General features: G+C 47.5%; 2 protein-coding genes across 2 annotated transcripts in view; both read left to right on the forward strand.

The window, feature by feature from the left end:
* The first annotated feature begins 4,357 nt into the window (after positions 1-4,357).
* On the forward strand, positions 4,358-15,580 carry gc2 (guanylyl cyclase 2). Its single transcript, XM_034557750.1, has 25 exons — positions 4,358-4,426; positions 4,926-4,951; positions 5,067-5,334; positions 5,442-5,570; positions 5,659-5,838; positions 6,412-6,529; positions 7,407-7,708; positions 7,815-7,946; positions 8,255-8,358; positions 8,548-8,666; positions 8,895-8,979; positions 9,105-9,201; positions 9,667-9,783; positions 10,640-10,720; positions 10,792-10,968; positions 11,416-11,572; positions 11,650-11,799; positions 11,923-12,071; positions 12,230-12,393; positions 13,112-13,304; positions 13,399-13,573; positions 14,358-14,456; positions 14,603-14,697; positions 15,018-15,103; positions 15,481-15,580. The coding sequence occupies exons 1-25, from the start codon at positions 4,358-4,360 to the stop codon at positions 15,578-15,580; spliced, it is 3,372 nt and encodes a 1,123-aa protein (XP_034413641.1).
* A 5,428-nt stretch (positions 15,581-21,008) lies between these two features.
* The window catches only part of LOC117747932 (insulin receptor substrate 2-B), a 10,860-nt gene continuing 4,863 nt past the window's right edge, over positions 21,009-27,005 (forward strand). Inside the window, exon 1 of the mRNA XM_034557449.1 lies at positions 21,009-25,569. Within this exon, the coding sequence (XP_034413340.1) occupies positions 21,381-25,569 (4,189 nt within the window). The 5' untranslated portion in view covers positions 21,009-21,380. The remainder of the gene's footprint in view (positions 25,570-27,005) is intronic.

A 27,005-nucleotide genomic window follows, 5' to 3' on the forward strand; every position in this document is an offset into this window, starting at 1 on the left:
GGTCTGTAGACCGACCCGGGTAGGGCCCGGGCAAGAGAAAAGAAAGCCACTGAATGGATGTTTCAACACAAGTCAATGTGGAATCGACTGCTATTAAATACACTATGTAGGTGTACTGTAACAGTAGGAAACTAAGTCGTTGAATTGCGCCCCGGAGCTTTTTGCACCAGCTTGTAAGTTAAAAACCGGCCCTATAAATCAAATGTTGGGCTCGAACTTGTATTAATATATTGCTGGTTACAGATGAGCGGAGATTTTAGCTCCGTTTTGGGTCTCCACCAACCCAAATATCTGGTTCTTAAGCTCCTAAATGAGGCATCATGTTAACCAGCTGGCCCCTAAATGTGTGTACAGTGTTTTTTTTACATGACTGCTAAGCTAGTGCTGTCCACCTGCTTCCTGACTTTATGCTAAGCTAACCTTCTCTCTACTGACCACCAGGGGGCGACTCATCTGGTTGTATAGAAGTCTATGCTTCATGTGTTAAAGCTGCATTCTCTCTACTGACCACCAGGAGGCGACTCCTCTGGTTGTATAGAAGTCTATGCTTCATGTGTTAAAGCTGCATTCTCTCTACTGACCACCAGGAGGCGACTCCTCTGGTTGTATAGAAGTCTATGCTTCATGTGTTAAAGCTGCATTCTCTCTACTGACCACCGGGAGGCGACTCCTCTGGTTGTATAGAAGTCTATGCTTCATGTGTTAAAGCTGCATTCTCTCTACTGACCACCGGGAGGCGACTCCTCTGGTTGTATAGAAGTCTATGCTTCATGTGTTAAAGCTGCATTCTCTCTCCTGACCACCAGGGGACGACTCCTCTGGTTGTATAGAAGTTGTATAGAAGGGTATGCTTTTGGGGCGGGTCTACAAGGTGATTGACAGGTCTCTCTACGTATGCCAGATCACTTCTGTTCATTTGCTGCACAAACAAAACCAAGTTGGCGACGGCAAAATCGCACTTACAAAACATCAGTCGACAAACCGACGGGTGACGTCACGGGCGACCGCGTCCACGTCCCACGTCCAGCCAATGGTCTGGTCCAGGGTGGAGACCCCCCCTGCAGCCCCCCCCCCCCCCCCCCCCCCCCCCCCCCCCCCCCCCCCCCCCCCCCCCCCCCCCCACCTCTGCACACCGCGGTGCCGGTCAGTCTTGAGGGTTCGAGGGGGGCCCCCTCCGTCAGCGGCCGCTAAGTGGCCCGTTTCATAAAGACGTGCGGCGTTCGGATAAAGAAAGAGCTCGTGATCAACTCAAAGAGTTGCTCAAGGCCGAGCCTGTCAACGCCTGGACATAAGGAGACGGTTTGGACCTGTACGTTAACCGGTGGTTGAACTCCGCAGGGGGAAATTAACTCTGGCGGACAGAACGACCCACTATAACCCTCCACCGATGTGGCGACGTCACACATACCAAGATGAGAAATAATTAGGAGCCTTAAAAACAGCCATATGGTGGATGTTTAGTGGCTCTTCAATGGTAACGGTTCCCCACCTGTTTGGCTCACGACCCCTTAAAATAAAGCTGCGTCTACTTGTGGCCCCTTTGTGTGTATGTCAATGGTATTATACGTTAAAACTTTTCAAATCACATTTCTGCTTGTTGATGTCGCCCCCTGGTGGTCAGGAGAGAGAATGCAGCTTTAACACATGAAGCATAGACTTCTATACAACCAGAGGAGTCGCCCCCTGGTGGTCAGGAGAGAGAATACAGCTTCAACACATGAAGCATAGACTTCTATACAACCAGAGGAGTCGCCCCCTGGTGGTCAGGAGAGAGAATACAGCTTTAACACATGAAGCATAGACTTCTATGCAACCAGAGGAGTCGCCCCCTGGTGGTCAGGAGAGAGAATGCAGCTTTAACACATGAAGCATAGACTTCTATACAACCAGAGGAGTCGCCCCCTGGTGGTCAGGAGAGAGAATGCAGCTTTAACACATGAAGCATAGACTTCTATACAACCAGAGGAGTCGCCCCCTGGTGGTCAGGAGAGAGAATGCAGCTTTAACACATGAAGCATAGACTTCTATACAACCAGAGGAGTCGCCCCCTGGTGGTCAGGAGAGAGAATGCAGCTTTAACACATGAAGCATAGACTTCTATACAACCAGAGGAGTCGCCCCCTGGTGGTCAGGAGAGAGAATGCAGCTTTAACACATGAAGCATAGACTTCTATACAACCAGAGGAGTCGCCCCCTGGTGGTCAGGAGAGAGAATGCAGCTTTAACACATGAAGCATAGACTTCTATACAACCAGAGGAGTCGCCCCCTGGTGGTCAGGAGAGAGAATGCAGCTTTAACACATGAAGCATAGACTTCTATACAACCAGAGGAGTCGCCCCCTGGTGGTCAGGAGAGAGAATGCAGCTTTAACACATGAAGCATAGACTTCTATACAACCAGAGGAGTCGCCCCCTGGTGGTCAGGAGAGAGAATGCAGCTTTAACACATGAAGCATAGACTTCTATACAACCAGAGGAGTCGCCCCCTGGTGGTCAGGAGAGAGAATGCAGCTTTAACACATGAAGCATAGACTTCTATACAACCAGAGGAGTCGCCCCCTGGTGGTCAGGAGAGAGAATGCAGCTTTAACACATGACTGTAGAACTCCTCAAACCCTGTAAACAGACTTTGATGTGTAAAATCCTGCATTTCTTAAACTAGTATTTCCTCTGCAGCTTTTGCCCAATTTCACGGCCTTCACCAACAATTGATTCCATGCGGTCACGTAACCGCTTCATCTCCACCAGTTCGCCCAAATATCTCATATATCGCTTGTGGGATTGTATTGAACACAAATAGTTTTTACGGGGTGTTTTAAAGCAGCTTTGACTCCAACGTGAGCGCTACCAGAGGAAGAGGAAGCTCCTCTGGAGGGTCAGGACTTCACATCTGGACCGATTTGCCTCGGTTGAAGAGTCAAGTTACAACTTCACTGTCCGGCAACGATCCGGTCGCCTTTCGGCCTCTCGCACACACGGCTTTATTCTCACGCCGCCTTCGGAGGTCAAAACACACACACCGCGATGCCTTCACTCGACCTTGTACTGACCTCCCTTTTGTTTTATTTGACCTCCCTTGTTGTTTTAATTTGAGATGTTTAAATGTTAAATACATCACGAGTAAACACCCGGAGGAGAGGGTGAGCCCGGTGAAGTAAAAAGAGGAAAACGGTGACCTTTACCCTGCAGAAATGTGCAGATTTATTTTTCCACATTGTGCAACTCCTCCTTTTTTTTTTTTAAAGAACCTCCTTGAAGGAGCGAGACCGGCTTCACGTTTGGATTCACTCCTCCAGAGAGCTTCAGCTTCAGAGGGGCTGTGGCTGGTGTTTCGGTGGCGTTGCTTCCCTCTAGCTGGCAGAGCGGCGCTGCACTTATTCAATGAAATGTGAAACGTGAATGAAATGAATTGAATGAATGAGGGAAAACTGAGGGTTTCGTCCTCTGAACACACAGTTGAGTTGTGTTTATTTTCACACGGAGGTGAACTTTATAAATAACATTTAAAAAAAAAACACTTGTTGCATCCCAAAGATCCATATATTTGTCGGGTTATTTACGGATGATTAAAAGCGATGATTTATTCCTGAGTTACCTTTCAGTTAAAAATATAAATCCGGGCTTTTACATATTGCGTGTGCACATAAATAAAACCTAGAGAGAGTTTTATTATCTTCGGCTTAAAGCTGCAGAGGTCCTGATTGGATTCGATATATAAGCTGACAGGTTCAGGGTCACGGACACACTTGTTCTAGGTCGTCTCACACACACACACACACACACACACACACACACACACACACACACGGCGGCGTCCTCACTTCGCTCACTTTGCTGCTGATCTGGATGAAGGAACAACGAGAGGGAAGTGATGAAGATTTGACTCCGAGAGGAGCCGTCTCTATGGTAGGAGTCCTTTAATATATATATATATATATAATATATAATATACTCGTAATCATAAAGGAAGCAACAAGTGATCACGAAGCAACAAGTGGACGAGCAAAGGAACAAGGAACAAGGACAGAGTGAGTTTTGCATCATGTTTAGTGAAAATGAAACATTTTAAGACACATAAGAGCCTTGAAGATGCATATTTAAAGCGCACACACACACACACACACACACACACACACACACACACACGCACACACACACGTACACACGCACACACACTCTGCACCTTCAAGGCCTTTTAGGTGCAGACATGATGCAGAAATCGCCCCAAAAGAAATCAATTATTTTTAGGGATTGGATTATGAGGATTATGATGGGTATTAATAATCCTGTTGGAGCTGACAGAGAGAATGAGGCTCACGTGCTCCCGGAAGACTTTGGTTTGCATTAAAATGACTTCATGAACTCACCTTCCTCGTCTTCCTCCTCCTCAAGCTCGGTTTTGGAGAAGTCCTCCTTCTCTCCCGAAGTAATGAGGCCAGATGAAGTCAAAAGGGGCGAAAGAAATTATTACAATAATTTGAGAAATCACGACTGAGTGACTCGATAAATAACAGGAAAGAGGAGAAATGTGTATTTTTAGGGGTGAATTGTCCCTTTAATGTCAAGTACCTTTAAAACAATATATATATATACAAGCTTAATAAATCCTCAAATATCAGAGAGATCTAAACAAAATGAGAATTTACTCAAATATTAAACTTAAGTGCTAGTTTAAGCTTTAAGTATTTCCGTTTAATGTTTATATTTCTACTTTAATTAAAATGTATTGAATCTGATATAATGTATTAACTATTATTAAGTATATTGAATGCAGGACTTCTTCACAGTAGTCTGTAAAATTAATCTTACTTAAAAGAAAATTAACCGAGTACCTTGAAAAGGTTCACGTTACTTTATTTCTCCTCATTTACTTGATTTTATGATTTGATTTTGACGTTTCTCCAACTCCTTCGTTGCTCCTCCAGGGAAGCAGCACCTCCTCCTGGTTCATGTGAGATGCCTCCACAGCGACGCGCCTTCATCTCCTCACCTCAAACATGGAGGCCTCCTCTTCTTCCTCCTCCTCTTCATCATCCTCTTCATCCTCCTCCCTTCTATCTCCTCAGCCCTTCCACTTTCCCCGCTCTGCTCCCTCCGTCCCTCCGGCTCCTCCGGCTCCTCCGGCTCCTCCTGGTCCTCCTGGTCCTCCTGGCCTCCCAGCCCCGCCCGGCCCGGGCCTCCTCCTGGTTCCGGGTCGGGGTGGTGGGTCCGTGGGGGTGCGACCCCCTCTTCGCCAAGGCCCTCCCCGGCGTGGCGGCGCAGCTCGCCGTCGACCGCATCAACAAGGACCCCTCGCTGTCCCGCGGCGCCGTCTTCGACTACGTCGTGCTGCAGGTGCGACGCCCCCCCCCCCCCCCCCCCCCCACACACCCTTCCACCCCGGAATCGAACCGACGGGGTCGAGACGTTTATTGACCTCTGGGTTTCTGGTGGGTTCTCAGGAGCCGTGTGAGACGTCGAGGGCGCTGGAGAAGTTCATCGGCTTCCACGCCAAGGCGTCGGGCTACATCGGACCGGCCAACCCCGGCTACAGTGACGCGGCGTCGATGCTGAGCAGAGGCTGGAGCAAGGTGGGTTTCCTGAGGGGGGGCGGGGTTAGAAGGTCTTTAGGGGTTTGGCTTGTAACACCACGTCTCCTCTCGCTCCTCCTCCCCCGAGGCCTTGTTTCCGTGGGGGTCCGTGGGCCCCGAGCTGAACGACGTCCGGAGCCACCCGACCTTCGCCCGCCCGGCGCCGAGGCCCAGCGGCGTGCTGCTCAGCCTCATCCGGTACTTCAGGTGGGCCCACGTCGTCGTCGTCTCCTCGGAGGAGGACGTCTGGGTGGAGACGGCCACCAAGGTGGGAGTTCCTCCTCCTTCCTCCTCCGGTCTGTTGTTCTCCGCTAGGGGAACCCTGTTTGATGGGATATAAAATATCGAGACACACAATAAAAGAAAAGAAGGTCTCTTTGTGGTCTTTTTAGGGGAATTTGTGTATTTTTGTTGTGGTTTTGTATCTTTATTTGTTCTATTTGTGTCTCTTTTAAATAGTTATGTGTTTTGTTTTTTGAAGGTTTTGCCTTTTTCGGAGGGTTTTGCTGTCTTTTGGGGGGAATTTGTGTCTCTTTGTAGTATTTTTTTGGGGATATTTATTTATTTTTGAGATACTTTTGTCTCTTTGTGGAGTTTTTGTGTCTGTTTGTAGTGTGTCTGTTTGTAGTGTGTCTCTTTGTAGTGTTTTTGTGTCTCTTTGTGGTATATTTGTGTCTTTTTTGGGGGATATTTATTTAATTGTGCGTCTTTGTTGAGGTTGTGCGGCTCTTTGTGGCCGTTCTGAATCTCTCTCCAGGTGAAGGCCCCCCGGGGGGCCCCTGTCTCTTTGTGGTCCCGTAGGTCCGTGTGTTTACCTTTGTGTTGTCCCGGTCCCGTCCAGGTAGCCGACTCCTTGAGGAGTCACGGCCTGCCGGTTCGACTCGTCCGCTTTACGGAGAACTCGCCTCGCGCCGCCAGACGAGCTCTGACGGAGCTCCGCGAGATGAAAGAAACACGACGTGAGTTCCACGTTGTTCTTTATCGTACTTTATTTAACTGGATGAAGAAACAAACCTTCAGAAACCTGTCTCCTGTCTCGTGTTTCCTGTCTCGTATCTCCTGTCTCGTGTCTCCTGTCTCCTGTCTCCTGTCTCTTGTCTCCTGTCTCCTGTCTCCTGTCTCCTGTCTCCTGTCTCCTGTCTCCTGTCTCCTGTCTCCTGTCTCTTATCTCGTGTCTCGTGTCTCCTGTCTCGTATCTCGTATCTCCTGTCTCGTATCTCGTGTCTCCTGTCTTGTGTCTCCTGTCTTGTGTCTCCTGTCTCTTGTCTCCTGTCTCCTGTCTCTTGTCTCTTATCTCCTGTCTCGTATCTCCTGTCTCCTGTCTCGTGTCTCCTGTCTCGTGTCTCCTGTCTCGTGTCTCCTGTCTCTTGTCTCCTGTCTCCTGTCTCCTGTCTCCTGTCTCCTGTCTCCTGTCTCCTGTCTCCTGTCTCCTGTCTCTTATCTCCTGCCTCTTATCTCCTGTCTCCTGTCTCTTATCTCCTGTCTCGTATCTCCTGTCTCCTGTCTCTTGTCTCCTGTCTCGTGTCTCGTGTCTCCTGTCTCGTATCTCCTGTCTCCTGTCTCGTGTCTCCTGTCTCGTATCTCCTGTCTCCTGTCTCTTGTCTCCTGTCTCGTGTCTCGTGTCTCCTGTCTCGTATCTCCTGTCTCCTGTCTCGTGTCTCCTGTCTCGTATCTCCTGTCTCCTGTCTCTTGTCTCCTGTCTCCTGTCTCGTGTCTCCTGTCTCGTATCTCCTGTCTCCTGTCTCTTGTCTCCTGTCTCGTGTCTCGTGTCTCCTGTCTCCTGTTTCCTGTCTCCTGTTTCCTGTCTCGTGTCTCCTGTCTCCTGTCTCCTCCCAGTCGTGGTCCTCTGCATGCACTCGGCTCTGATCGGCGGCGCTGCCCAGCGGCGTTTCTTGGAGGCGGCCTACGACATGCGCCTGACGGACGGCTCCCTGGTGTTCGTGCCCTACGACGCGCTGCTCTACAGCCTGCCGCACCGCAACGTGAGCTACGCGGCGCTGCGGAGCAACGCGAAGCTGCTGCGGGCGTACGACGCCGTGCTCACCGTCACCGTCGAGTCGCCGGGGACGTCCTTCTACGAGGCCTACGGGGAGGCGGTGGAGAGGGGGGAGGTGGCCCGGACGCTGGAGCCGCAGCAGGTGTGTGTGTGTGTGTGTGTGTGTGTGTGTGTATGTGTGTGTGTGTGTGTGTGTGTGTATGTGTATATGTGTGTATGTGGTTCAACCCCCCCCCCCTCCTCCTCAGGTGTCCCCGTTCTTCGGTACCATCTACAGCTCCGTCCTCTTCGTGGCTCACGCGGTGAATCGGGTCCGTGAAGCCGGGGAATGGATGTCTGGAGGGAACCTGGCAAGACACACCGGCCACCTGGACTTCCAGGTGATGATAACAATAACAATAATAACAATAATAACTTTATATATAGCACCTTTAAAAACAGACTGTCTTTAAAGATAAAGAAGCTATCGTCTCATGTGTTAAAAGTGGCTTTTCTATACAGTTCATATTTTCATTATGTTACAAACAATATATACATTTACATTGAAAGCACTCCAGCTCTAATAAACACAGTTTCTAGACAGAATGAAGAAATTAAACGTATAATTGTATGTGTTTTACCTGTTTCAGTTGAAGAAAAGGTCGTTACATTAATAGATAAATACATAAATACAACTATTCTCCGGCAGGGCTTCAGCTACCCGGTCAGAACCGACGGCTCCGGAGCCGCTCTGCTGGATTACGTCATCCTGGACACGGACGGCCTCTCCTGGGAGCTGAGGCCGACGTACAGGTGAGAGCTGACCACTTAAAGGGCCATACACACCTTTTAAAGGTTGCTCTTTTTAGTCTTTATCATTTTATCTTTATTTACTTCATATGTGTTTACATCAAACTCTTGCTCAAGCACTTCCTTCGGGGATCAATAAAGTCCTATATCATCTAATAACGTGATCGGATTGATTGATTGATTGATTGACAGGATCGACATGGAGGCGGGTTCGGTGCACTTCCTGGGCCGAGAAATCCACTTCCCACGAGGCTCCGGACCCCGGAAGGACTCGTCCTGCTGGTTTACTCCTGGAGTCCTCTGCTCAGGGGGTGAGGAACACACACACACACACACACACACACACACACACACACAAACACACACATACACACATATACACGCACACACACACACACACGCACAATCTAATGGTTTCCTGCATCGGCACGACCAAATAAATTCTTCTGTTCTTTAATTTCTTGACGAAAAACACTGTTAATGTTAAACTAATTAAATTAAATCAAATTAAATTAAACGAATTGTTTTTCCTGCCCCAGGCGTGGATCTGTTCTCGACCGTCAGCTTGTTCCTCGGGGCGACGGCCGCCTCTGTTTTCGGAGTGGCGTTTATTTACTGCATCAGGTAGAAAGTATATATAATATAACCTCTTGATTTATAATTAAAATAATAATAATAGTGGTCTTTTTAAAATTCAGAACACGTAGTTTTACGTAGTTGTTGTTGTTGTCTCGTCTCTCGTTGCCTAGGCAACGCGTCAATCAGATCCGCCTGGTGAAGGGTCCGAACAGGATCCTGCTGACTCTGGCCGACGTCACCTTCATCAACCCGTCGCTAAGCAACAAGGTCAGCCCCTCTCTCCCATTGTGTCGGTTATCGAGGTAAAACTGTGCGTTTTAATTAAATAAACACTAATTTATTGAACATTTTAAGAGTCTGTGTTGCTGATGGGGGAAAAATAACTAAATACAGTTACTTTAGCATTTCTATTTTATATTAGTTTATACATCCACTCAATAAAAATAACTCTAGTGAGTAGTTACTTTACAGATATTACCAAAATATAATTTCGATTAAGATATATATAGATATATATCTATATAGATATATAGATATAGAGTAGTCAGTACATAAATAAATTAACGCATTAATAAATCAATAAACATAATTATTTAATTAATATATATAGTATAAATATACTATATATATATATATATATATATATATGAAATTAGTTCTAGATTATTATTCTTACAAGAAACTGATGGAAAAACCTTTTTAGTCACAGCCTGAACGTCGTCTCCTTCATAGAAGCTGAGCGTTGACGGCAGCAGGGCGAGCGGCACGAGGAGCCAATCAGAAGCCACGTCGCCGGTCTCCACCCAATCACCAGCCACCTACGAGAACTCCAACGTCGTCATCTTCGAGGTGAGCCGGTGAAACAGTAACAACAGCAGAGGCCTGTCAATCACCTTGTAGCCCCGCCCTAAAGCATACCATGCTTTATGGTCTGTGTGACTCTAAATGACCATAATTTACTAAATGCAACCAGAGGAGTCGCCCCCTGGTGGTCAGGAGAGATAATGCAGCTTTAACACATGAAGCGTAGACTTCTATACAACCAGAGGAGTTGCCCCCTGGTGGTCAGGAGAGAGAATGCAGCTTTAACACATGAAGCATAGACTTCTATACAACCAGAGGAGTCGCCCCCTGGTGGTCAGGAGAGAGAATGCAGCTTTAACACATGAAGCATAGACTTCTATACAACCAGAGGAGTCGCCCCCTGGTGGTCAGGAGAGAGAATGCAGCTTTAACACATGAAGCATAGACTTCTATACAACCAGAGGAGTCGCCCCCTGGTGGTCAGGAGAGATAATGCAGCTTTAACACATGAAGCATAGACTTCTATACAACCAGAGGAGTCGCCCCCTGGTGGTCAGGAGAGAGAATGCAGCTTTAACACATGAAGCATAGACTTCTATACAACCAGAGGAGTCGCCCCCTGGTGGTCAGGAGAGAGAATGCAGCTTTAAGACATGAAGCATAGACTTCTATACAACCAGAGGAGTCGCCCCCTGGTGGTCAGTAGAGAGAATGCAGCTTTAAGACATGAAGCATAGACTTCTATACAAACAGAGGAGTCGCCCCCTGGTGGTCAGTAGAGAGAATGCAGCTTTAAGACATGAAGCATAGACTTCTATACAAACAGAGGAGTCGCCCCCTGGTGGTCAGTAGAGAGAATGCAGCTTTAAGACATGAATGGTCTTTGTCTCCTCCGCTGCAGGGCGACTGGGCGTGGCTTAAGAGACTTCCCGATGGCTCGTTCAGCAGCATCAACCCCAAAACCAGCCACGTGTTTGAACTGGTACGGGACGAAGAAATCATCCAACACGTTTAAGTATATAAATATATAAAACACAGTCTTTCTGGCTTCAGATGAAGGACATGCGCCACGAGAACGTGAACCTCTTCCTGGGCTTCTTTCACGACTGCGGCGTCTTCGCCATCGTGACCGAGTTCTGCTCCAGAGGGAGTCTGGAGGACCTGCTGCTGAACGACGAGGTCAAGCTGGACTGGATGTTCAAGTCATCGCTGCTGCTGGATTTAATCAAGGTCGGAGACACAGGTCTTTTACCCAGAAGCCAACGGGGGATTTGTTGCGTACTTAAATAACGGCACTTACGTGCGCGTAATGAGCGTACATAGACACGCGTTGATGGACTTTAGCCGTTTATTTCTAGTTTATAAAGGATGCTTTGTATTGTTTTTGCTTTCAGGGGGCAACGCATGCTTGGCAAGTTTCAGTTGGCTGCAATCTGCAACCTCACCACTAGATGGCGTCGAATCCTAGACACTTTAAAAATGCATTTCCATAAAAGAATTACAATGTTAGACAATAGATTTCCTCTCTGCTTGTGTTTCTTCATATTTAAAAAAAAAAGAAGTTGTAAATGAAGTCAATTGTTCAGATGAGTTTGGCGGTGTGGAAGTAGAAAGCGGAATCAAAAAGTAAAGTACCTCAAATTCGGTGATGTACTTAACGGGCTTCTTCGGTCTCAGGGCATGAAGTACCTCCACCACCGCGGCGTGTCCCACAGTCGCCTCAAGTCCCGTAACTGCGTGGTGGACGGGCGTTTTGTCCTGAAGGTCACCGACTTCGGCTACAACGAGGTCCTGGAGGCCCAGAGGTTCCCCTACGAGGAACAACCTGCCGACGGTGAGAGAGAGAGAGAGAGGCTCAGATTATCTGTGTTTAGTGGCGGTGAACTAACGCGTTCGCCGCGTCGCCTGCAGAGCTGCTGTGGACGGCTCCGGAGATCCTGAGGAGCTGCCAGCCGGAGCTCCACGGCACGCCGTCCGGAGACGTGTACAGCTTCGCCATCATCATGCAGGAGGTGGTGGTGAGAGGGCCTCCCTACTGCATGATGGACATGTCCGCCGCAGGCAAGGCCGAACAAACCCGAACAAACAAAAAGCTCTCTCTCTCTCCTGAAGGGAACTCGCTGCCTACGAAGCTTCTTCAGCTTCTTCAGCTTCTTCAGCTGATGTTTTTTCTCCGCGTTTCAGAAATAGTGGAGAAGCTGCGTAAGCCTCCTCCGCTGCTTCGCCCGGTGGTGAGTTCGGACTACGCTCCGCCCGAGTGCATCCAGCTGATGAAGCGGTGCTGGAACGAACAGCAAGACAAGAGGCTGAGCTTCGAGGAGATCTTCGACCAGGTGGGTAGAAGCTCTTTAAAACCATCCGGACACGATACATCTTCTTCCTCCGTGTTGTTTGACGGTGGAAATGCTGTTTTTAAAAATGTAATTTGCAGCTTATTAAATTCCAATTTGTTTCGTGGAAGTCCATATAAGGTCCTCTCCTCCTCCTTCAGTTCAAGAACATCAACAAGGGGAAGAAGACCAACATCATCGACTCCATGCTGAGGATGCTGGAGCAGTACTCGTCCAACCTGGAGGAGCTGATCCGGGAGCGGACGGAGGAGCTGGAGATGGAGAAGCAGAAGACGGAGAAGCTCCTGACTCAGATGCTTCCTCCGTGAGTCGAACGTAGACGAAGGGGACGTGTGTTTGGAGGCCGACAGGAAGTTAGCGTAGCGCTTGGTTACCTCGACAGGAAGTAGGAGAATTAACTCCCCGCGGACACCCATGGGTGACAATATACGATATTTGCTGGATATGCATCGCAGCCTTTGCACATTGCAGATTTGTTTGAAAACACTGAACAGGAATACAAATTTGTTTTAAATGCATAAGAAATATTTAATAATTCGTGCAGATAATGTGCACGTTGAGGTCCAAAGTGTTCAATAATACATGAAAACATAAAATAATGGTAAATAAATAACCACGTGAATGAATTGTGTGAATTATATAAATTAATTCAAGAAGTGATTACAAAATTAACATTCATACTTTCACAATAAAATTTGAATAATACAACTTGTTTTTTTTTGGAAAACTCTGATTTTTATTTTACAAATGCGTTTTTTTCCCCAATAAAAGTTAAACTTCGTGCCGTCAAAGTGAATTTATATATTTCACGCAATTTATTCACAGAATTACTTTCCATTTATTTGATATTGAACAATGTGGGGTTCCAATAGTGTGGTAACATTTAAAAAAATATATATTTACAAAATATATATATATATATATATATATATATATATATATATATATTTACATTGATTTGATATATTTAGATGGTACAATAAGTTTAGTTTTATTGTAAGAACAATTTTTCTCCCCGCTAGGTCCGTGGCCGAGGCCCTGAAAGTAGGCGGCACGGTCGAACCGGAGCACTTTGACAGCGTGTCGCTTTACTTCAGCGACATCGTCGGCTTCACCACCATCTCGGCCAACAGCGAACCCATCGAGGTGGTCGACCTGCTCAACGACCTCTACACCGTCTTCGACGCCATCATAGGCAACCACGACGTCTACAAGGTTGACCCCGCCGGGCTTCCGTCTCTCATCGTTTACACCGTGGCGGTGAACATGACCTCACGCCCCCCCCCCCCCCCTCCGTTGTCCGTTCCAGGTGGAGACCATCGGCGACGCCTACATGGTGGCGTCGGGCGTTCCCGTGCCGAACGGCAACCGCCACGCTGCAGAGATAGCCAACATGGCGCTGGACATCCTGAGCGCCGTGGGAACCTTCAAAATGAGGCACATGCCCGACGTTCCCGTCAGGATTCGAATCGGACTGCACACAGGTGAACGCTACCCTCTGATTATTATATCACTCCGTTGGGTTATTCAGCCATACTTGATGCATTTGTGGTCGTCCTGCCCGAAAACTAGTCCATAAGATCAATAGAAAGCAGAATGTAAGGGATAAAAAATACTTTTCAATGTCTAGAAACAGGCCCTAAACTAAAAATATCGTCTGTATTTTCCACTTTTATATGACTAATAGAAAGTTGCTCTTTAAGGTCCAACAGACTGGTTGTATAGAAGTCTATGCTTCATGTGTTAAAGCTGCATTCTCTCTCCTGACCACCAGGGGGCGACTCCTCTGGTTGTATAAAAGTCTATGCTTCATGTGTTAAAGCTGCATTCTCTCTCCTGACCACCAGGGGGCGACTCCTCTGGTTGTATAGAAGTCTATGCTTCATGTGTTAAAGCTGCATTCTCTCTACTGACCACCAGGGGGTGACTCCTCTGGTTGTATAGAAGTCTATGCTTCATGTGTTAAAGCTGCATTCTCTCTACTGACCACCAGGGGGCGACTCATCTGGTTGTATAGAAGTCTATGCTTCATGTGTTAAAGCTGCATTCTCTCTCCTGACCACCAGGGGGCGACTCCTCTGGTTGTATAGAAGTCTATATAAATGATTCTCTTATGATTTATTCCCTCAGTAAACATTGTAAACATTAGTTTTTGGTCTCAATCTCTAGTTTCAAGTCTTCTTCAATACAGCGTGATGTTCATTTAGTAGATTATGGTCATTTAGAGTCAAACAGACCATAATGGCGACGTGTGTTTGACTGTTACAGGTCCGTGTGTAGCTGGGGTGGTAGGTCTCACAATGCCTCGCTACTGTCTCTTTGGAGACACAGTGACCACCGCCTCTCGTATGGAGTCCAGCGGGCTGCGTAAGTTAAAAAGAATACTTTAATTTAATATAGTTTTTTAGGTCGACAATTCTTCCTTCTTGTTCTTCTTCCTTCTTCTTCTTCTTCTTATTTTTTTAATATTTATTCCGCAAATGCTAATATCCATTGTTGTTGTTTTGCTGCAGCCTACAGGATCCACATTCACCAGAGTACAGTGAAGGTCCTGCAGGACTTAAACCTCGGCTACAAGGTGGAGCTCAGAGGGAAGATGGAAGTCAAGGTACACTGCTTTTAATTACATTGAGATTTCTGTATATATATTTCAAGTAAATATATATATATATATAAATATATATATATATTTATATATTTATCAAGTAAATATATATATATATTTATCAAGTAAATATATATATATAAAATTATCAAGTAAATATATATATATATAAATACAATTAAAAAAAATCTATATATAAATAAATAAATAATATATATATATATATATATATATATATATATATATATATATATATATATATATATATATTTATGTGTGTGTGTGTGTGTGTGTGTGTGTGTGTGTGTGTGTGTCTTTCTCAGGCGAAAGGAATAGAGCAGACCTACTGGCTCACGGGGAAAGACGGATTCAACAAACCTCTTCCTGTTCCTCCGGAGGTGAAAACCGCGTACGAACATTTATTTTATTCTTCTCCTTCTCTTTAATCTTTTTAATCGACTATTTTTCCACCCAGTTCGCAGACTCTCAAAAACAGTACTGGGAGAAATCCAGTAAAAAGAAAAGCCAGAGAGACATTTGTAGACTCTTGTATACTTAACGTAGAGGTCCAACCACCAGTGACCTCTCACCCAGGAGGCCGCTGCTCGTTCCCCCAATCGTTGTTGCCTAAACCTAACGCAGTGTTCCACCATCTTTGGTTGGACCTGCCCACTTAAAACTGCCAATAAAGTTCCCCAAAAGTAAGTGTGTGTGTGTGTGTGTGTGTGTGTGTGTGTGTGTGTGTGTGTGTGTGTGTGTGTGTGTTCACGCTGTTCGCCCCAACAGGAAAATGGCCCACGGCTTGCAGATGGCCGAGATCGCCCTGTACAAGAAACAGAAAGCCGAGCAGCAGCAACAGGAAGTGCTCACAAAGAAGAAACACTGAGGTAATGTTGTGCATTGTGACAACAACAACAACAACAACAACAACAACAAGTATCACATTACATTTAGCTGCAGGAAGACATCTTGAGAAAAGTGCTTTTATTTTGAAAACTAGACAATCCGTCTTTAAGCTGCAGATGGAAATTCAAAATAAAATAAAACATACCGCATGTTCGGGATGTTTTTTTAGTAAATGCAAATAGACGACGGCAGAGTCGGGATTCCTTTGTCATTAAAATAGAAAACGTTTTTCTTTAAACCTAACTAAGTGTTTTACGATCTTTTCTTTAAACCTAACTAAGAATTTCACGATCTTTTATTAAACCTAACTAAGTGTTTTACGATCTTTTCTTTAAACCTAACTACGTGTTTTACGATCTTTTCTTTAAACCTAACTAAGAATTTCACAATCTTTTATTAAACCTAACTAAGTGTTTTACGATCTTTTCTTTAAACCTAACTAAGAATTTCACAATCTTTTATTAAACCTAACTAAGTGTTTTACGATCTTTTCTTTAAACCTAACTAAGTGTTTTACGATCTTTTCTTTAAACCTAACTAAGTGTTTTACGATCTTTTCTTTAAACCTGACTGAGTTGTTTCCTGTGTGGACGGAAGTTTATTTTGAAAAGACAGAGTGCACGTACCTTCTATAAGAAATCATTCATATGAAGTTAGGATGTTTATTCTATTTGAAGGAATAGTTGCTTTTTTTTTTACAATAGTTATAGTTATAACTTACTATAATCAAGAGTGATGAATTGATTAATCGCTTAATTGATTAATTGAGCACTTTTCCTTTTTCATCTTAATGAAATGTTAATCGTTTCCTTCCTTCCTTCCTTCCTTCCTCCTTCCTCCTCCTTCACTCTCTCCCCTGCATCTCAGGACGAGCCGAAGGAACCGAGGCATCGGTTCCACGAGGTGAGGAAGGTCACGCCGTGATATCGCTCCACGCATGACCTTTGACCTCCAAGTGGACGACATAGTCCCCGCGAGGAATCCCTTGTTCGTTTCCTCATCCTTCGCTTCCTCGTCTGTGTTTGAAGGGAAGGAAAGGAACTGGGAGGAGAGGAGGAAGGAGGAGGGATTGGGCGTCTTTGGTTCTTTAGATGACAAAGAAGAACCATTTCTGGTTTCACGAAGAACCTTTCGCACCAAGGTTGTTTGAGGAACCGTCTTCCTTAAAGACAACATCCGTGGAACGTCAAAGAACCATAAAAGGAACCTCCAAGAGGCGTCATGACAAAAGGTTCTTTGAAGAACTTAAAGGTTCTCAAAACCTTTAAGTTTTAGTCGTAAACGTGTATTTTAGATTTTACTTTACTTTAGTAACCATGACGTGTGTGTGTGTGTGTGTGTGTGTGTGTGTGTGTGTGTGTGTGTGTGTGTGTTTATCTGAACGAACCCACAGCGCCCTCTAGTGACAGACAATAAACTTTGTTGAAGCCACAGATGGAAACTCTGCAGGATTATCCCTGCTGATCCTCAGTGAGTGCGTGTGCATGTGTGTGTGCGCGTGTGTGTGTGTGTGTGCGTGTGCGCGTGTATAAACTGACGGGCACCACGATCTTTTATTCATTTCGTTTGAATATTTTAACTGTTTCATTCACTTTTATTCACCTAAATTACAACATCAAAATCTTTTTTTTAAAGCTTTTGTCTTCGCATCGTCGTGTAAAACTATTAAGACTAAGATTATTTAATCTCTTCTCATTGTACTTAATTTATTCAGTTGTGTATCCTACAAAATGATTTTCCCGTACACAACTGAACTATTAAATGAGTTTTCTTGGTTTTAAACGTCGCTCCAAAGACAAAAGTACAAATAAAAGAACATTTATATATTTAACCACCTGCTGCTGCAAACAAACTGCTTCATCAACACATTGCACCTTTGACCTTTGACCCTCTCGCTCAAAGATCTGCTGTGCAAAGGATTGTGGGTAAAGAAAAACCCGCTGGCTTGCAAAGTGTGAGCAGATGGAGGCGAACATCCTGGTACTTTGATGACATGCGGCGCACTAAACCCTCTGGCAATGAAACTTTAAAGCTTTAATTAATTGTTGCTTAAATACTAACGTAGATGTTGTTGATTTAATCATTTAAATGGACAAACGTGACAAATAAATGATGTTTCTTTAGCCAGATGTATTTAATAAATAAAAATGTGTGCTGTGTTCTTTTGAGTGTATTTAATTTAATTTAATTGTTTAATTTGTTTAAATTTAATAAACATTGCTCCACTCTGCCAGACATGTTATTGAATTAAACCCCTTTTTATTTGTACTGTTATTTATTTACTTTTTTGCTTAAAAGCAAGTTTTTTTTTTAAAGATAATTTGTCGCAAAAAAAATGGTAGAATCAGACGAGCGTTTCTCCAGACAGCTACTGGTCGGACTGGGAAGCGTACCAGTGCATCAGTGGGTCACTCGTAGTCCGAGCTTTCATGCCAATAAAGCCACTTTACAAATAAATAAAAGAATCCCAAAATAAATGGACATTTCAACAGCAGCAGCAATGTCGCAACTGGGCTCGTTCTGAAATAACAGTCTGTAACAAAGGGAAGCATGCACTGCTTTCCTGTGTGTGTGTGTGTGTGTGTGTGTGTGTGTGTGTGTGTGTGCGTGTGTGCGTGTGTGTGTGTGTGCGTGTGCGTGTGCTTCCTGTGTGTGTGTTTCAGCTGTGTTGGTTCTGCTCTTTTGTTGCCAGTACAACGGGCAGCAGGCGGCTTGTTGTGAGGCGCCACCCCGACCAGCAGAGGGCGCTGTGTCACATTCAGTCGAGAGAAGAGGAGAGCCATATGTAGAGAATACGGGAAGAGTTGGGTTGCTCTCGACTGGAAAAGGCTGTCACTATACGGCCTTCTGGATTTGTTGTTGTTGTTGTTGTTTTTTACATCACAAGAGGTTAAATTGATAATAAGTCAATCACACAGCGTTACATTGTTGCTTGCTGTTTGGTTACATCGTTGCATTGTAGTTCATTTATTATTCTATTTTTTTGGTATATTTTCTGTATATATTGTGCTTTATTTATATTTATTACGGCTTTTCCTGTATGTATAAAATGCTGCTTATAACTAAAAACATGTCCCCTCGCGGGATTAATAAAGTAACAATCAGAAGAGGTGAAAGAGAAGCTCATAAGAGGATAAATTATTAGATTATTAGACGATTCTTCGCCGTCGTCGTCCCTCAAACGTTAAACACTCCTTCGGTGAAATATCTCATGAAAAGATAAATATCTTTATGTGTTTCGCAGAAGATAAATACATATTTAACCTAGTTTAGCGCAACATAAAACCTCAGAAATACATGAAAATACACCTTTGATTTACTCCAAACAAGTCTTATTGACATTTATGTCGTCTTCTGAACTCACCAGCTGGCCGACTAAACCTCTAAAAGACTTGTGTCTTGATTTAGAGGCGACAAAGTGTCAGAAAAAAAGCTGACGCTAAGGGTTAAGAACGTGTGATATATATATATATATATATATATATATATATATATATATATATACACACAGATGTATACATATATATATATATATATATATATATATACACACAGATGTATACATATATCTGTATATGTGAAGTGAATGTTTTTGTCACAAAAAGAAAACTACCAAATAAACATCAGAGTATTCCTTATACACAGAATGTACTACGAACAATAAACAAACTATTGTCCTTTTATGCAGTTCTTTGGTTCCCCTATTTTAGTTTGTCTGTTCTGCTTTATTTTGTATTTGTAATTTTCTATTCCTCTATTGTGTTCATTGCCTATATGGCATTGTCTCCTTTGCCTCATGTATTTTCTGAAATGTTTACTTGTATTCATGTTATGTTTTTACCTTGCTTCTATGTAGAGCACTTTGTAAACAATGTTTTTAAAGGTGCTATATAAATAAATGTATTAATCACCTGTGTTAAAAGCGTCTGGGGGGGGGGGGGGGGGGGCTTTTTAAGCGTGGAGGCTGCAGGCCGTGTGAGGTCACCCCCGCCTGGCTCGACCCCAGCTGGCCAGGACCCAGACTCACTAATGGATCCTCATGTGCTGGTGAACTCCACCGGGGAGGCGTTTGCATCCTCAGTCGGTGGGAAAAGGTCTAAAGATCTAATTTTAACCTGTCAGACAGCTGCAGTACTTCAGGGTAGAGTGTCTGAAGAGGTGCAGAGCAACCGCATACCCGTCCACGTACACGTTTCAGGTGTTTATTTACTACTACGTTTCAAATACAAAACAATGTGCACACCATCATAAAGAGCACGATGCATCGTTAGAGGTCCTCTCAGCCACAGGTGACGGGTTTGTGGAGGACATTACGTTGAAGTGCAGGTTAACACACATTAGTACTACTAGTTACTAAGTACATACAGTATTTTTTTTTCTATTTTTACCTCACTAATATTTTTTTTAATGTATTTTCTAGTTTTAAATACTCCCACTTTTAGCATCTGTCTTTTTATGTGTATGAAAAAAGTTTTATTTATCATAAAAATGTAATCGAATTATTACTATTAATACTGCTGCATTATTGCAACATATATAGCCAAATGTATCTATTTTATATACAATAATTTAATCAATAACAAAGCGCCATATTTTATTAGCGGCGTGTTTTATTAAAGTAAAATATTAATCAGCAGAGTAGTTTGTCTCTAACGCTGTCGAATAAATAGAGAGGCATAAAAATAACAATATATAGGTACAAGTATAAAGCAAAAATAACAATATATAGGTACAAGTATAAAGCAAAAATAACAATATATAGGTACAAGTATAAAGCAAAAATAACAATATATAGGTACAAGTATAAAGCAAAAATAACAATATATAGGTACAAGTATAAAGCAGCTTGAAAGGAACATACTATCTCTGGTAGATTTTACATACGTATACTATTTTTATAAATGTATAATTTTTTATTTGATGTCAGTGTAATGACTAAAAAAATAGTTACATGTATTATAATAATAATAATTTCAAAAAATATTTTATATATATATATATATATATACATTTACATATATATATATGTATATATAATTATTATAGAAATGTATATATATATATATACACTAACTTGACCAGAGACTTGTCTGCCGCTCTGGGATCAGCGTTCTACGTCTAAACAGTTGCCTTAAAGCCTAACAAAAGACTCCAGATCAGCCTCCGGTGTCACCGCCTTATTCCTCCGCGTCAACGAGACTCTGCGCGCCGCGATTGGCCACGTCCGTCGAGGCCGGGGAGGCGCCGACGTCTCGGCGGCGATTGGTCGAGACTCCCCTCCGCGTCACGTCAGTCAAACGAACCGGCCAATCGCAGCTCGCGCTCGCCTCTTTGTTCCTCCCGTTTCGGGTGCGTGACGCAGCGGGTCATGTGTTGTTTGTGCCCTGGCCCCGTAGAGATGTGTACAAGGAAGGGGAGGAGGAGGGGGGGGGGGCAGAGAAGCTAGCTAGATCCTCCCGATTATAGGAGCGCGAGCGCGTTCATGTTGCACGCGGCGGGATTTACTTCGTGATTATAAAAAAAAAAAAAAGTCCGCGTTTCCGGAGAGAGGAAAACCGCCGCGAGGAGGGCACTTTGTCTTTCTTCATAACGGGAACAACGGAGCCGGTTTTCGGGGGGGGGGGAAAGAAATCCGAGCCCCCCCCGCTCCCTCCCCGCGCGCGAGTGAGTCCACGTTAGCTGGCCTAGCCCGGACTCCCAAAAAGAAAACACACCAGAATGGGGTCTAGGTCCACCCGGATTAGCCTGCTAGTGGAGTGACCTTTGATTCCGTTCCCCCGATGGCACATTTCACGAGCTACCAGGAGGGTAAAGCGGTGGTGCTGATGGTGGAGACGCAGCAGAGGGACGCGGGGACGAAAGCTGCGGCCGCGAACGGAGACTGCTCCGTCGGGGAACCCCCTTCTCCGGTAATTAATAGCGGCGGAGGAGAAGGAGGAGGAGGAGGAGGCGGCGGCGTCGGCGCTCGCTTCCATCAACTACCGCCCTGCAACCACCTCCACCATCACCTCCTCCACCACCCGCCGAAGGATCAACCGCATCACTACCAGCTGGCTCCGCAGCAGCAGCATCTCTCCGGGGAGAGCGTCGCAGAGTCCCCGGGAAGGAGAGCCTCCCCCTCGCCGCTCAGCCAGGTACAGCCCGCCGAGGACGCCGCCGCTTCCTCCGCCGCCGCTAGCGGCAGCAGCAGCAGCGGCGGCGGCCATGTCTACGCCGCCGTTAACGTCGCGAGCGCGTCAGACGCCGTGGACGATATTCGCAAATGTGGCTACTTGAGGAAGCAAAAACACGGACACAAGAGGTTCTTCGTGCTCCGGGCCGCGAGCCACCTCGGGCCGAGCCGCCTGGAGTACTACGACAGCGAAAAGAAATTCAGGAGCAGCCTGCGCTCCGCCGCCGCCGCTGCGGCAGCGAACGCGAGCGGTGGCGGCGGAGCGGCCGCCGCTTCGCCCCCGAAAAGGGTTATTTACCTCTACCAGTGCTTCACGGTGAACAAAAGGGCGGATTCCAAAAACAAACACCTCATCGCCCTCTACACCAAGGACGAGTACTTCGCCATCGTGGCCGAGAACGAGCAGGAGCAAGAGGACTGGTACGTGGCCGTGAGCGAGTTGATGAGTGAGGGCAAGAAAGGGCACGTGGATTCAGATGATCTGGACGATGGGTACGGGACGGTCACACCTGGCACGGTGTTTAAAGAGGTGTGGCAGGTGAACGTGAAACCTAAAGGACTGGGACAAACTAAAAACCTCACGGGTGTGTACCGGCTCTGCCTCTCGACTAAAACCGTCCACCTGGTGAAGCTGAACTCCGAAACGCCGTGTGTCAACCTGCAGCTGATGAACATCAGGCGTTGTGGACATTCGGAGAGCTTCTTCTTCATCGAGGTGGGGCGCTCCTCCTCCATCGGGCCCGGTGAGATCTGGATGCAGGTGGACGACTCCGTCGTGGCGCAGAACATGCACGAGACCATCCTGGAGACGATGAAATCCCTAAAGGCCTTCGCCGAGTTCCGGCCGCGGAGCAAGAGCCAGTCGTCCGGCTCCAACCCGATGCCGTTCATCACGACGCGGCGCCACCTGGGCAACCTGCCGCCGAGCCAGACGGGGCTGCAGCGCCGGTCGAGGACTGAGTCGGTCGTCGGCACGCCGCCGTCGAGCAAGAGCTCCGGGGCCAGTGGTTACCGCTTCCGGACGTCCAGCGAGGGCGAGGGGACGATGAACCGGCCGTTCCGCTCCGCCACAGGAAGTCTGGTGCACCTCAACTCGACGCGGGCGCATCACGGGCGCCAGGAAGGGGGCGTCGGCAGCAGCAGCGGCGGTGGAGGCGTTGCAACAGGTAATGCCGGCACGAGCACAGGCAGCAGCCGCTACGTCAGAGCCATCCAAGGGGCGGCGTCCAACTACCACGCCCGCTCCGCCTCGCTGCCGGTGTCCCACTTCCCCTCCACCACCAGCCCGGTGAGCGTCTCCTCCAGCAGCGGCCACGGCTCCGTCTCCGACACGCTCACCCGCCCGTCGAGCGCCTCGATATGCGGCTCCCCGTCCGACGGCGGCTTCAACTCCTCGGACGAGTACGGCTCCAGCCCCGGCGACTTCCGGTACTTCCGGGTGCGGAGCAACACGCCGGACTCCCTCGGCAACACCCCGCCAATTAGAGAGGAGAACTGTCTGAACGACTACATGGCCATGAGCTGGAACCGGGAGGTCTTCGGCAGCGGGGGCGACACGCCGCGGGACGAGAGCACGTCGACGGCAGACGACGAGCGCCTTTCTTCATCGTCGTCGTCGTCGCTGAGGAGGAGGACGCACTCCTTCTCCAGGCCGCCCGGCGGTGCGACCGGTGGCGCCGGGGTCGCGGTTTACCAGAAAATGACCCAGACGAACTTCTCGTTGGACGAGGGGTCGGATGCCGCGTTGCCATTCGGCGGCGGGCTGCTCCGCGGCGGGCCGTCTTCCTCCTCGTCCTCGCTCCGCTCCGACTACAGCTCCTGCTCCGAGCACAGCCAGCAGAGCCGGCCCTCCACGCTCTCCGGGACTGAGGCTGCCAGCGGCGAGCGCCCGCCGCTCTCCTCCTCCTCCGCCGCCAAGGAGGACAGCGGCTACATGCCTATGTTGTGTGGCGTGGCTGCGTCGGCGCGGGACACACATCCCGACTACATGCCTATGCAACCCAGCTCTTACACCCACCCCATCTCCCATTCCCCTCAGTTTCACAGTCCAGCATTAGGCCCCCGTTCAGCCCACCACCAACAACAACAACAACCCCCCCAGCTCCAATGCTCCACAGACTCCCACGGCTACATGATGATGCTCCCAGGGGGCGGTGGCGGCAGCTCTCCCATCTCAGGCCAGGCCTCCCCCGGCCCTCACTGCAGCTCTGGCACGACAGGTGCCGGTGCGAGTGACAGCATAGCAGAGCGACCTGAGAACGGGGAATATATGGACATGTCGTATTGCGGCGGCGGGGGGGGGTGCAAACTCTCAAATGAAGGGACCGGTGGGTATTACACACCCGGCACCCCCGAGGGCACCCCAAAGTCATACAGCCCTTATTTCTCCCTACCTCGCTCCTACAAAGCTCCCACCAGAGACGAGAAAGAGTACGGGGAGTACGTTCCCATGAGTTCTCCCTCTAAGCCAGTCTATTCATCTGTCGCCACGACCAGTATGTTAACGCCGGAGAAGAAGGGCGGAGGAGGGAGCAGCCCCTCCACCCCCTCGCACCCACCCCCGCCTTACGGGGCTCACCATACGACCGCGGCGATAACTGACCGACGCGTGGCGAGGCCCAACCGCCTCCCTTTAGGCAGGAGGAGTTTCCACGGCCCGCTGCGGGTCAGTGAGCCTTCCGCGGCGTCAGCCAGCAGCTCCACCTCGGTCTCTGCCGCCGTCGGCCCGTCTGAAAGGCCCTCCAGCCCCGGGGAGTATATTAACATCGAGTTCGGGGATCACTACCCCCACCAACAACAGCCCCCTGCTTATCCCCTCTCTGCCCAAGACGAAGCGCCTTCCCTGGGATCTCATGACCACAGTCGCTCCCCTCACCAGGACTATATGAGCGTGGAGGTGGCGGCGGACCAGCAGGACGGCGCCAGCCGTCTGGGTAAAAACCAGTCGCCCAGACCCAGCCTCGTCGCCCCCTGGAACCCGCCCAGCTACATCCGACCCCTGGCTAGCAACCCCGGGGTGCAGGCCACCCCCGGGGCCTCTGCCGGAGGTCACTGGAGGTCAATGGGGGACGACTACACGGACATGACGTTCAACCCCGGCAGAGGGGAGAGGACGCAAACCAGCCCCACGGCCATGCTGCAGCACCTCTGCGTGATAGAGGGGCGTTACGGCAACCCTCCCCCCACCTCCATTTCTCCCCCCCTCCCTCCATCGAGCCCAGGAAGGGCGCCGACGCAACAGCTGGAACCCAAGGTGGTTCGCGCCGACCCCCAAGGCAGGAGGAGGCACAGCTCGGAGACGTTCTCCTCCACGTCCTCCTCTAATTCAACCCCCTCTGGAGGAGGACCCGCTCCCGCCTCCTCATCCACCCACCCGCCGCTAGCCAACTCCGCGGCCCCCAACGGCTCGTACCTAACGGAGGGTCAGGCTTCCAGGTGGGCCAGCTCGGCGTCGTTTGACAGCGTGTGGGTGTCCATGGAGGGTCTGGGGGTCTTGCCGGCTCCCCATGCCCCAGTCAGAGCCATGGAAATGGGCATAGCCGGCGTTTCCTCCTCGGGGGCCGGAGCCGGCAGAATGTGTAGGAACATGTCCGTGGGCTACCAGAACGGGCTGAACTACATCGCCCTGGAGCTGAGGGACGACGGGAGCAACGTGGGCGACGTGACGCCGGGGGCCGGCGGCAGCAACGGGAGCACGGCGGCAACGATGGCGACGGCGGCGGCGGCCCTGCCGGAGAACGGAGCCTACGCCAGTATAGACTTCACCAAATCTGACCGCGTCACCACGACACCCAAGGGTGAGTAAACGCACTCGTATTTGACATAGTTTTAGTTTTTCCCCTGGAGCTTTCAGGCGGTTTGTGTCTTGCTTCAAACTGTGCGAATAAAAGTGTTGAAAACCCAAAATAACCCCTTGGAGCTGAGGACTATAATTAGTCGCATTATATCAATTTGCAGCTCCTTCTAGTGAAATCTATTTTCGATCGAGCCTCTGTGATCTCCACGAGGCTTTGAGCAGCTCGTCTTTTTTGATGGCGTCTGTCCGGGGGACCGAAGTGTTGGCTAAAAGTGTGTGTGTGTGTGTGTGTGTGTGTGTGTGTTCACAGCGGCCATCACTTGAGACAAATTATATTCATGCAAAACAAGTGGGACGAGTGCAAAAACAGTCATTTTCAGTGAAGCTCCACTGTGACTATTTTTAATCGATTATCCTGCAGGTCATTTTCTCAATTTGATCACATGGTTTAAAACACTACTTAAAAAAAAAAAAAAAAAAATCCTTTTTAAACAGACTAAACAAACCTTCGACGTTTTAAAATGTACCGTCAAAGACGATCCTCACATTTGAGAAATTGAATATATCGTCAAAAATAGTAACGTCTATTATTCTAGTTCTAATAATAGTTCAAATATAATTTGTATGATTGATGCGGGTTTGGGCCTTTCACAGCGACTACGTTGACTTTTTATATGACATTTTTACGTTAAATGACTATATTGTACGATATGTAGACAGAGTCCGTTTTATTTGTTGTTCTTGGTCGTGTGCTTGCTGTTTATTGAAATCTTTTAGAATTAAAAGTCTGTACCTGCATCATTATGCTTTTATTTTATTAAGAGGGCATAAAACTGTAATATTTAAATTGTTTCCGGGACAATGTTGTTGAGTATATTAGAATACAGTTTAGGTGAGGATGCTCTTTTATAATTAAAGTTTATTATGGGGTCAATGGAAACCAAAAGTCTCTCTTAGTTAAAGTCTAATATTTTGTCTGCACGCGCGTAGCATGAGTCAGGATTCTGCAAACGCTGGCTGACTCGTTTGTTTATCGCTGTGCTGACCGGAGATGAAAGTGTGTGTGTGTGTGTGAATATGTGGAGATCAACTGACACTCAAAATGCTCAAGCACATCCCATTGTGTGTGTGTGTGTGTGTATATTTGAGTTTTTAGCCGTTGCCAGCAGGTGTGTGTTCATGCAGTTCAAGGTAACATTCAGAAATGTTAATCCGAGCACACTCAGTCTGCGTTGGGTGTGTGTGTGTGTGTGTGTGCGCGCTTGCTGAGTCATGGCAGGCAGCCCTTTGATGTGGTGCTGTAAGTGCGGCGGCGGCGGCGTGTCGTGGCACACGGGGGGGGGGGGGGGGGGGGGGGGACGCGTCATCATCGCCCAGGAATGTACTTTCTCTCGGCTGCAGCGTTGAACTGATGCAGACGACAACACACCTGGATCC

This window comes from Cyclopterus lumpus, chromosome 18 (genome assembly GCF_009769545.1).
Source record: "Cyclopterus lumpus isolate fCycLum1 chromosome 18, fCycLum1.pri, whole genome shotgun sequence".
In the NCBI taxonomy this organism is placed as follows: domain Eukaryota; kingdom Metazoa; phylum Chordata; class Actinopteri; order Perciformes; family Cyclopteridae; genus Cyclopterus; species Cyclopterus lumpus.